Here is a 12,088-nt window from a genome sequence, read left to right on the forward strand (position 1 = left end):
ATATATATTATTTATTATTTAATTAATTGGGTCCAAATCGAACTGAACATAAATGAACAAAATAATGTGTTTAGCTCGTTTATAAGTTAAGCTTAAAAAATTTCTGTGTTTGATTTATTTCTTAACGAATTAATTGAGCATGAGATACACAAAGAGCCAAACACTAGCTATTTGTCAGGAGCTTTTCTTACAGCTCTAAATGTTGGTCAAAGTCCGTATTTTTCCTCATTATTTTCAATATAGTAGTAAGATTTAGTTGATAAATATTTTTATGATAGAAATAAGTTTTTAGAATGTGATAATTATAAGAAAGCTATTAATTAATATTCTAAAAAATACTTAAAATATCCAAAAAAGCACAAAAATGGTATTTTTTTGGTAATGATTTTACAAGTGTTTAGAGATTAAACATAATTCATACATTTTGAGTCAGCTGAGTTGCTAAAATGAGCCAAATTTTCATACAAATTATCTTTTGAACAATATTTGCATGCATTTCACTTATGTATTTACATGTCTAACACCTAATCTTTACCTCTCACATTTATAACATCCAAATTTTTATGTCCCATAAAAAACATCACTATTTTAATTTTTAAGATGTTAAATATACATTTTGTGTATAAAATGGTTTGCAACAACAACAAACCTTCATCACGCTAAGTGGGATCGGCTAAATGGATCATTTTCTCAATTGTGCATATCAAGTGTCAAATGTTATGATTTTTCAACAAATTTTACGCTGACGGTCGACTAATTAACACAAATAGTATTTAGGAGTTAAGATATACAAAGACATACATTGAGAGGCATGCTTATGAACCTTCTAATAATTTTTTATTCATTTATTAAACAAAAAGAGCAATGAAACCTCCAAGACGATTAAACTTCTTTAATTTCCATGAATCTTAAAAATTATGTATTTAAAAAAAAAAATCTAACCTATTAGGCTTCATATTGAATTAAACGCAAGTTTCCAACTTTAAAAAACTAGAACCATTTTCATGTTCATAAGGTACAAATGTACAATGCATGAATCCCCTCTACATTTTCAAGCAAAAAATGCCTCCAAACTTTCAAAACCAAGCTTACTACATATGACTCCAAAATGATAATATTAAACTTACTCAAGCTAAATATTTTGCTTACTGACTATAACTCACTCTAAAAATACATATGAGATGATTAAGACTTTAATTAGCAGTAATAGGTTTTTCTTTACATAACATATGCCATTCTTGAATAACGGCAGCCTGGAGGGCACGGTGCTCTGCCTCCTCTGCTGTAAGAGTTGATAGAGTGGAAGGCCCCCTTGGTTTTCCATTCTCGTCCGGTTCTTCTTCTTCCTCCTTTTTCCTCTCTTCCTCCTCATTCTTCTCCTCTTCCTCAGGCTTCGGAAGCTGAGGGGGAGGCCTGGCTGCTTTGAGCAGTGCTATTCTTTCCATGGAGGTTCTCAGCCTCTCGGCAGCAGCAAACTTCACCTCCTCTTCAGGAATGTACTCGACACCGCCGTCGGTTATGTCGTCCAGCCAACCCTGTATGTCTGAACCTATTTCCTTAATTATGGAAGCATCGGAGGATCTTACGACGAATTTGCACATCATCGTGGTGGTCTCGTCGCCCAAATCGACATTTCTGCTAACTTCGCTGCCGCCAAATATCATCATGCCCAAGAAGCCGCCGAACCAAGTTTTAGCGGCGAAGCACAGCTGTTTGAGAAATGGATTGGCAAAACACATTCACATTTTGGTCGTTTATTCCAAGCATTACAGGAAGTGTTTATTGGGGCATTTACATACATACAACCTAATTCCTACAAATTTACATACCTAACACCTGAACTTTGCTTTTTTTATATTTATACCACTTAAATCTTTCACATGAATATCATTATTATAACTTTTAAAAAGTAAAATACACATTTGCATGCATAAATAAGATGATGTAAAAATTGAAGTTTGGGTGTTAGCTATGCAAATACATTGGGATTGATTGGTATGTATTACGGGCTCTGAAAATTCAGGACTGCTCTCCCCGATGACTCTGTAATTTTTTTTTGTTTTACTGAGAGAGAGAGAGAGAGAGCTTTGGAGAGTCGAATTTTCAGAAGACAGATTAAATTGTAGATAAGACATTACTCAGAGATTTCACTATCATTTTGTGAGGACTTTTGATATGAGTTTCAAGATTTCTTATAGGCGTAAGCCCCCATGGTTAATTACGCTCCCGATAATGGGAGACCACTTTCGATTAAGACTAGTTATTATGAATTGAATATTTAGCATAGATTTTAATTTATAAAATTCATCACTTGAAACTTAAATAAAATAGTGGGGGAATGCATAGGAAACCCAATTAAGATCCCATGGTTCCGTTATCTCGGGTTATCATGGCCTCTGATCTACTTAGTTACAAAATATAATTGACCCAATTTGACAGAAGGATTCTTGTCAGCACTCATGGGTCACGTCGTCTAAGAATTCCTTTTAGATTTGGGGTAGATATTTGTTTATGAGGACAAATTTAAATTAATCTTAGCTAACATAAGACTTTATATCAATCAATTTTACCCTTATAATTCACAACTCAAATGGTAGAAAACTATTGAGGAACATGTGGGCTGTGGCCATGACTGTAATATAGTGGTGTCATTTGACGACAACCACCCGGCTAGAGGATTCATGTTGTAACTACTTTTTTGTCGTGTCATTTGTGCCAAACTACGTGGAGAAAGGACCACTTTCGATTAAGACTAGTTATTATGAATTGAGTATTTAGCATATAATGACAGCAAACTTGGGATTTTAATTTATAAAATTCATTACTTGAAACTTAAATAAAATAGTGGGGGAATGCATAGGAAACCCAATTAAGATCCCATGGTTCCGTTATCTCGGGTTATCATGGCCTCTGATCTACTTAGTTACAAAATATAATTGACCCAATTTGACAGAAGGATTCTTGTCAGCACTCATGGGTCACGTCGTCTAAGAATTCCTTTTAGATTTGGGGTAGATATTTGTTTATGAGGACAAATTTAAATTAATCTTAGCTAACATAAGACTTTATATCAATCAATTTTACCCTTATAATTCACAACTCAAATGATAGAAAACTATTGAGGAACATGTGGGATGTGGCCATGACTATAATATAGTGGTGTCATTTGACGACAACCACCTGACCGAGGATTCATGTTGTAACTACTTTTTTGTCGTGTGATTTGCTCCAAACTACGTAGACAAAAGATTCAAGTCACATCCTTACTGACATGCAATTACTTTGATTGTGAATCTATTAAATACATTTGATATGACATTCGCTCTTTGTGAGCTGAAGTCAATCAGAAATCAAGACATGAGTTGAGTACCACTAACAAAATCTTGTTACTGATATCCCTTTTGAGTGGTCGAGTACCCAAGGAAGATGCATTTTATGGATCTTTGTGAGCTGAAGTCAAGACATTGTACGAGATTGGAAGGTTTTAATTTCTCTTTTTTTTTGGTCTCATCGCTGGTTTCTAGAGGGAGTAAGGCCTTATGCTCATGAATTGCACGTGATGACAAAGAGAATCTAGTGTGGGAAGTTGCGGCATGGGAAGAGATAAGAGGAAATGGAATAGTGGATAGACGAAGTTTTCGATTATCAGGGGAAGAATCGCAGAGGAAACCATCAAAATTGGGGCGAGGCTTTCATGTAATGTTTATGAGACAAAGCCAGAGATCATTGAATGGGGGCTTGGCTTCTTGAGTTAAGTCATGCAAACCACACAGGCGGGAATAGTTGCTGGGTGGGCATGAGGCTTGCAAATTTTAACTTGAAATTAATTAAGTATAATTAAATTCAATTAACACATGTATAGTTTTTAACTATTGTATGTAAATCTTTCATGTTTATTTCATCAACAATCTCCGACTAGCCCTTTTCATAAATAAGAACTACCATCAATATTGGTATTGTTCTAAAATATTTCGAGTTGGGTTTATTAAATTCCGTACTGACAATGTTAACTCTACACCAGATTTATGTCTTTCACATTATTTCTAGACTATTTGTTAGTAACTTATATTAGATTATAACGACCATCCTACGTTATTATTACTTATTATTTAATTTTATTCCTTGATTATGTTTTCCTCTTTTGCTTTATTCTATTTTATTTTCTTTCCTCATTATTTTATTATATTTTTATTGGTTTTCATTATTACGTATATTGTAATTAGGTTTAAATATCTCTCATCTTATCAATAAAATTGGGCAGGTCAGCTTCAAGTTTCAACATGGTATCAGAACCTAACCTTAAATCCAACAGCCCTCGGTCTCCTCTGCCAGGCCTCGTAACCAACACCTCAACCTAGTCGCCGGGTCAAGTAAACTATAGGAATCCTTTGTTCCTACAACAATGATCCAACGACATCCTCTGATCCTGCAAGAATCGCAACAATCAGAGGAGCAGCATCCTCTGTCTGGTACAACAATATTTAGTTCATTTTTAGGATTTTGCTCCTTATTTCTCTGCTCCATGCGTCCTACAGACCCTATTTGTTCGGCTCATTTTTGTAGCCCTATCTACCACAAAGCTTTAGCTAGAGCTCTACAACTATGTTCTTTTTCAACCGCTGGAAAACCCTTCCCTAGAAAAGCACCGTCGTCGGCCTTCTCTGCAAGCTTTCCCACCTGCCTTCCCTGTTGATCCTTCCCGTTGGGTTTGGCACTGCTTCCCAATTTACTGTAGATTTCCTACAGATTACTTGTTATCCAGTAGTCCGACTCCTAGTTTTTCTACAGTCCGGCTCCCAGATTTCTTGTATCATTCCTAAGCCTTCTTGCAACTTTCCAAACAGTCCGGCTCCCAGATTTCTTGTATCATTCCTAATGCAACTTTCCTGTTTCCAACAGTTATTTGCCAACCGATGACTTGCAAATCAATTAGTGTCTCAGAATCCTAGCCATGTTTCTTTTGGCGCAGTCGGAATCATCTCGAATCTTGCTCAGCTCTCATCCATGCTATCTCGAATCGGTCACTTTACTTGTGTTTACTGTCACAAACCCAATCACACTCGAGGCAAATGTTGGAAATTTCACGATAAATCGACATGCAAACTTTTGGCCAAATCCTTAGCTACAAAGGGCTCACAACAACGTCTGAATCTACCACAATTCAAAAACTCTTACCCGGAACATCTCAGAATCCTTCAAATCCTTGAGAAACTAGATGGAGCAATTGATCAAGCTATTTGGAGCCCATCAACTCTCTACGGGCCCGTCAACCCTCACGTCCGAAAAGGTAATCTTCCTATGACTTTCACGGTTTATTCTGCCTCTAGTCCATGGATTATTGATTCAGGTGCTACAGATCACATGAATCGATGCTCACAAGTTTTCTTGACTTACTATCCGTGCTTTGGAAAGGATACCGTCAGAATTATCGATAGCCCCTGTAGTTTCATTGTTGGTAAATAGTTGGTTGTACTAAGAACCGAACAAACTCTGGAGACTATTTTACATGTTTCTCAGTTGCAATGTAATTTGATATCTGTTAGCAAGTTGACGAAGAATATTAATTGCATTACTAATTTCTCTTCTGATGGTTGTGTTTTTCAGAATCGTCATTCGAGAAGGATGATTGAAACTGCTAAGAATGTAGCCAGACTCTACTACTTCTAAGAGAAAAGCATGGAGAGAGAACACACGTCTCAGAAGTTGTAACTCATCTCGAGTCATTAAATGTCTCATTATGTTGTTGCATTGTCGTTTAGGTCAGCCGAGTCATTAAATGTCTCATTATGTTGTTGCATTGTAATTTAGGTTAGTCTAGTTTCTGATATTTAAAAAACTTATACCCATTGTTGTTTTCTAATAAAAACAATTCTAATTTCAATTGGGAGATATGTCACTTAGTCAAACATCATCGAGTACATTACCCACCCCACACACATTTTGCTCCTTCTATTTCATTCACAGTTACCTATGGGTACCCTCTCTCACTCTCAGCTACACTAATAAACGGTAGTTCTTGACTTTGATTGATGACCACACTTGAATGACGTGGGTCTATATTTTAAAAGACAAATCAGAAGTTGTTGTCACTTTTAAAATTTTTACACCATTTTAACTCAATTCAAAAATCCTATTCAGGTCTTTCGGATTGACAATGATTGTGGATTTTTCAATTCTATTAAGAGTGAATTCTTGGTGAGTGAGGACATCCTCCACCATAGCTCGTGAACGAATACTCCTTAATAAAATGGGGTAGCCGAGAGGAAAAACTATCACCTTCTCGACGATGCTCGCTCCATTATGTTTCAATCAAATATCATGAAACAGTTTTGGAACGATGTCATTCTCACTATCACCTATCTCATAAAGAGAGTCCCTTATAAGATTCACAAATTCTGAACCCCCTAGCCGTCTTGATGTCACGCTTCCCTGCCAATTGGGTCTTCTCCACCATAGACCCTAAGATTTTTGGGAGCACTATTTTTGTTCGGAACAATGCTCCCAATTGGAATAAACCTTATCTCAGATCCATAAAAAGTATATTCCTTGGGCATTCAGCCACTCAAAAGGTATATCAGTGTGTTGGTCCTACCACTAACAAAACCTATGAGAGTGTTGATGTTTTGAAAGTGTTCCCCAATTTCCTAGTTCGACCCAATTAAGGGGGAGCTTGGGTTCTTGACATTGTCATATCCTACTCCTATGGATGTTCCCCCCATTGTTCCTGCCACTAAGGAGTCCCCTGTTTCACTAAGTGCACCATCCAGTGAGTTTCGTGATTCCGTGAGTGCACTATCTTCTCCTCTCACGATTTGTGTCTACACTCGGCGCACCCGTTCCAATGCTCCTACTTTGGAACTAACTACCTCCTTATAGGAGCCTGACTTCACTCCGGGCGACATCCTCAACACAACCCCTTCTCCGAATGAAAAGGCGAGTTCTCAGAGTAAGATACTCAATCAGACATGCTCCATCTATTCTATAGCAAATTATATCCCTTTCTGTAGTTTTCCGCAGTTTATAGCTGACCTCCAATGCATTTGCTACTGTCCTGACGGGCTATCAGATCCCAGCTACTATTGAGGTTGCTCTTGTTGATTCAGCCTAGAAAACAACAATCATAGATAAGATAAATGCCCTTCAGCGAAATCATACATGAGACTTTGATATTCATCGATATAAGAAAGTTGTGGGGTCCATATGAGTTTTCAACCCCAAGTTCAACTCTAATGGATCATTTGAACGCAACAAGACACAATTGGTCGCCAAAGAGTACTAACATAGCTATGGAGTTGACTATGAGGAGACATTTGCTTCAATGGCCAAGTTAAACAATATTTGGGTCATGTTGTCATTTGCAATAAATATGGATTGACCTTTATTCCAACTAGATTTCACGCAATGAATATGGATTGACCTTTATTCCAACTAGATTTCAAGAATGCATTCTTGAATGGAGAACTGACAAAAGAAGTGTATATGTCTCTTCCTCAAGGTTTTGATTCTACTGTCTCCAAAAGACAAGTGTGCAGGCTACAAGTTCCTTCAGTCCCCAAGGAAGTGGTCTGACAAATTCACAAAGTGGTCAAAAATCATGGTTTTACTCAGGCCCAATCTGATCACACCCACTTCTTCCAACACTCCTCCAATGACCAGATAGCTATCCTTATTATCTATTTTGACGATATTATTCTTATAGACAACGATTTCCAAGCATTGAAATCCTTAAAAGACATTCTTGCTTCGCCCTTCGAAATGATGGATTTGAGATCCCTCCAGTACTTTTTAGGCATGGAAGTGGCTCGGTCATCTTGGGGAATTTGTCTGTCTCAGTGGAAATATGTGATTAATCTCTTGACAGAGAACAAACTCTTTTGTGTAAACTTGTTCTTATAGATCCTAATGAAAAATTATTTGACATTCTCATAGTTGTACATGCCACAACACTCATTACCGGTGCCTTGTGGGATAACTTATCTACCTAGCTCATACTTGCTCTAACATATGCCACACAGTTGGAATAGTGAGTCAATTCATACATGACCCCTTAAGCACCACCTCCAAGCTGTCCACCGGATTCTCAACTACTTAAAAGTTACATCGAGCTCAGGTTTGTTTTTCCCGCCACACCACTCGGTCTATTGCTGTTTATACAAATGCCGATTGAGCTGGATTAGTTGATCGGTGTTCCATCTCGGGGTATTGCCCTTTTGCATGGGGCAATTTTGTCACGTGAAAAAGCAAGGAACGCTCTGTGGTTGCCCGAAGCAGTGCTGAAACTGAATTCTGATCCATGTTCATATGAATCTATAAAGCTCTCCGGATACACATCATGCTCCGTGAACTCCGTATGCCAACCTCTGTCCCACTGCAACTATACTGTGATAATAGGGTCGCAATCAACATTGCTCACAACCTGGTCTAACATGATCGTACCAAACATGTAGAGATCGACAAACACTTCATTAAAGAAAAGATCGAGTCCGAGGAGATTTGTGTTCCAAATGTGTCATTCAGTGGTCAACTAGTAGACTCCTCTCACAAAAAATCTGTCTCGCCCTTTATTCGATGCTTCAAATCCAAATTGAACATGTCTGACATTTATACTTTAACTTGAGGGAGAGTATTAGAATATAACGACTATTCTTACGACATTAATACTTATTATTTGATTTTATTTCCTGATTATGTTTTTCCTCTTTTGTTTTATTCTATTTTATTTTCTTTTCTAATAATTTTATTATGTTTTTTATTATCATTATTATGCATATTGTAATTGAGTTTAAATAACCCTCCTCTTATCAATAAGGTTGAGCCACTCAATTCAAAGTTTCAACAACTTATTTCTAAAATGTATTAGAAAAATCACATGCTTAAGTTATTCCTCTCTAAAATGCCTAACTTTAATACACATACATTGACAATCATTTAAACAAAATTCTTAATATCAACATGGAATTAAGTGTAAGTTGATGGTTGATTTGAAGTGCTATGTGGTAAACTTTAAATTTAAATAGTTTGAAAAATTTACATAAATACCACTCAATTCTTATGTACTTGCATATCCAACACTTAAACATTAGTTTTTACATATATATACCACCTTGCCTATGCATGAAAATGTGTATTTAACTTTTTCAAACTAAAAATAATATTTTTTTAGTGATATAAAAGATTTGAGTGGTATAAATATAAAAATTAAAGTTCAGGTGTTAGATATGTAAATACATATAACTAAATAATATTTAATTATATTAAAATACATATATAACTGAGTGTTATATATGAAAATGCCCCAGTATTTCTTTATACCAATAGCTATTTCAAGCACACTTTCAGGAATGTGACAAGTTAAAATATAACAAGCGACGTAGGAAATCAAGAGACTTACTTGAAAGCCAGCCACCGTCCGGATAAGGTGCGAGCAGACTTGATGGAATGGTTTTGATGTGAGCGACTTTAATCCGCTCAAAAATGGAGAAGCCCCACTTTGTTGTGCAGCGGTAGCCTTGAAACCGCTACCTTCATAAGTGTAGGTTCCTGTGTACTCTAAAATAGCTGGTAGGCTTGGCCAGAAACGAAAATATTCTACCGGCGAACACTTGTGTGGCGAAAGAAGGTCGGTTAATGGAACTTTATAAGGCTGACATCTTAATATCACAGGCTCTCCAAGTTCTGGCTTCAAAGAGCGCTTTTGTCTAATCATCTGAACTTCCTCTTCGGCATAATCTCCCTCATAGTCAAAATTTCCGCTTCCATAGAAAGGATAGTATAGGACTTGAACCCATAGTGCGCACCTCTCAAAGTGCGATACACCCACCGTTACACTGCTAAGAACAGGATCCTACATTGAAAATGAAAATTGGATCGAGATCATAGCCATGTTAGAATCAATTTCAATCAAGTTTCAAAAGGACAGAAACAGAAAAACAATTAAAATAAGAGAAATTTACGTACATGGCACAAAATTCTTATGTGTTTACATATCTAAAGCCTAAACTTCACTTCATACATTTAAACCACCCAATTTTTACATATTATATATAAAAAATATTATTATTTTAACTTTTAAAAAGTGAAATAAGCCTTTTCATGAATAGACAAGGTGGCATTAGTGTAAAAATTGAAGTTTGTATTCTTTGGGATCACTTTTATTTTTATTTTTTATTTTTTTTGCTTTTGTTTTTGTTTTTATTTTAAAAACATATTTGTTTAGTAAATTTTTTTGTATATTTTTATATTTTATTTTTTATTTTTATATTTTATTTTTAAAAATAAATTTTTTTTTTTAATTTTTATATTTTATTTTTAAAAATAAATTTTTTTAAAATAAAAATAAATTTTTTTTTTTAAAAATACTCAAAATATTTAAAAATTATTTTGAGTATTTTAACAAATATGTTTAGTTTTAAATCAAAACACAACCAAAATAAAATAAAAATAAAAAAACAAAAACCAAAAGTGATCTCAAACAATCTCTTATGAACGAACATAAAATTAATAAATAATCTTCCTTGGTCATTATTGGATGACTTCAAATCCAAGTTGAATATGATGAACGTCTATGCTTCAACTTGAGGGGAAGTATTAGAATTATTAGCCTAATTATTAGGCTAATTACTATTGCAACTATTTAGCTTTTATTGGCTTCCTTTATTGTTCATTTTCATATTTATGTATTTCCTAGTTGGTCTATTTCTGAATTTATCTTTATCACTCATCCTATCAAAAAAATTATTTTGCTCTATTCTGAAACCTAACATGGTATCAAAGCCAATAATTTAACCATAGCCGCCAGCTCTTCCTGGAGTTTTCCCCGCCGGCGACAAGTTTTTTGTTTTTTTCCCTACTGTCGGTTGTTTTCTGCTGTAGCCAATTGGTTTTTCTTGTCCCCGGCTTCCCCTACTGTCATTTCCTATCTCCCATAAAGTGGTTGTCACCTATTGCGACTGTTTTTTCCCTATTGTCAGCTTCCCTAGTAATTGTTTCCAGTCTCCCTGGGAGGATTGTTTGTGCACCTGCTGCTGGTGCTCCCGGCCTACTGTCTCCCATCTATTTACTTTTGCCTACCGCCGGCTTCCTTTCCAGCTGTCAGAAGTAATTGCTGCCACCCAGATTCATCGCCGTCTCCTTGCAAAACCGCCGCTTGACTTGCCAACGGTCTTTTCCAGTCGTCGGAGGTCCCTACTACCAGCCTGAATTTTCGTCAGGAGCTCTGCTCTCTTCGACTGGTGCTTTCGGATTTTCTTTTCAAACACCAGTGATTCTCCAATCCAGTCTTTAAGATTTTCCTATGACTCGCCAACCCAACATCATATTTAGCTTAGTTGGAATCATGACAGATTCTTCCACCACCGAGCCTTCTCCCGATAGTGTACTTGAGTCCACCGAAGAATCAACAATAATCTCAACTCCTTCGCAGAAAGGAGGATCGGAAAACCACATGAACTTCCTAATCACCACCCATAAACTGAACAGATCGAATGGTCCCAAGCCGTGTCATTGTTCGTGAAGGCTCATGCAACTTTATTGCTCATAAAGGATCAATTGTGTTAACAACTATTCTAACTTTGAAATATGTGTTATATGTCCATCTGTTGAAGTGTAATATGTTACCCGTCAGTAAGCCAACACATAACATGAATTGCGTTGCTAATTTTTCTCCTAATGTTTGTGTCTTTCAAGATCGTCAGTCGGAGAGGATGATTGGAAGTGCTAAAAGAGTAGCTGAGCTCTACTTCTTCTAAGAGAAAGACACCAAGAACGAGAACACTTCTCCCAGTAGTTGCAACTTTTCTCGATTCGCTGCATGTTTTATTCTGTTATTGCATTATCATTTCGGTAATCTCATTTTTCAGTATTTAACACAATTGTATCCATCGATGTTTATTAATAAAAATCTTGCTAACTTCAAAAATGAGATTTGTCAATTAGCTAAACATCATCGTGTTTCTTGTCCATCTCATCCTTACACATCTTCCACTCCATTTTCTCTTATTCACAGTGACTTATAGAGACCTTCTCGCACTCTGAACATACTAATAAACAGTAATTTCTTACCTTAATTGATGAAAACACTCAAATGATG

The 12,088-nt window shown here is 36.1% G+C and overlaps 1 protein-coding gene across 1 annotated transcript in view; it reads right to left on the reverse strand.

The window, feature by feature from the left end:
* Positions 1-1,109: 1,109 nt before the first annotated feature.
* Positions 1,110-12,088, reverse strand: part of LOC110030095 (protein TPLATE) — a 46,577-nt gene continuing 35,598 nt past the window's right edge. Inside the window, exons 6-7 of the mRNA XM_020732661.1 lie at positions 9,392-9,844; positions 1,110-1,709 (exon numbers count right to left, since the gene is read on the reverse strand). Of these exons, the coding sequence (XP_020588320.1) occupies positions 1,194-1,709; positions 9,392-9,844 (969 nt within the window). The 3' untranslated portion in view covers positions 1,110-1,193. The remainder of the gene's footprint in view (positions 1,710-9,391; positions 9,845-12,088) is intronic.

The sequence above is a fragment of the Phalaenopsis equestris genome, unplaced genomic scaffold (assembly GCF_001263595.1).
Source record: "Phalaenopsis equestris unplaced genomic scaffold, ASM126359v1 Scaffold000655, whole genome shotgun sequence".
Taxonomy (NCBI): Eukaryota; Viridiplantae; Streptophyta; class Magnoliopsida; order Asparagales; family Orchidaceae; genus Phalaenopsis; species Phalaenopsis equestris.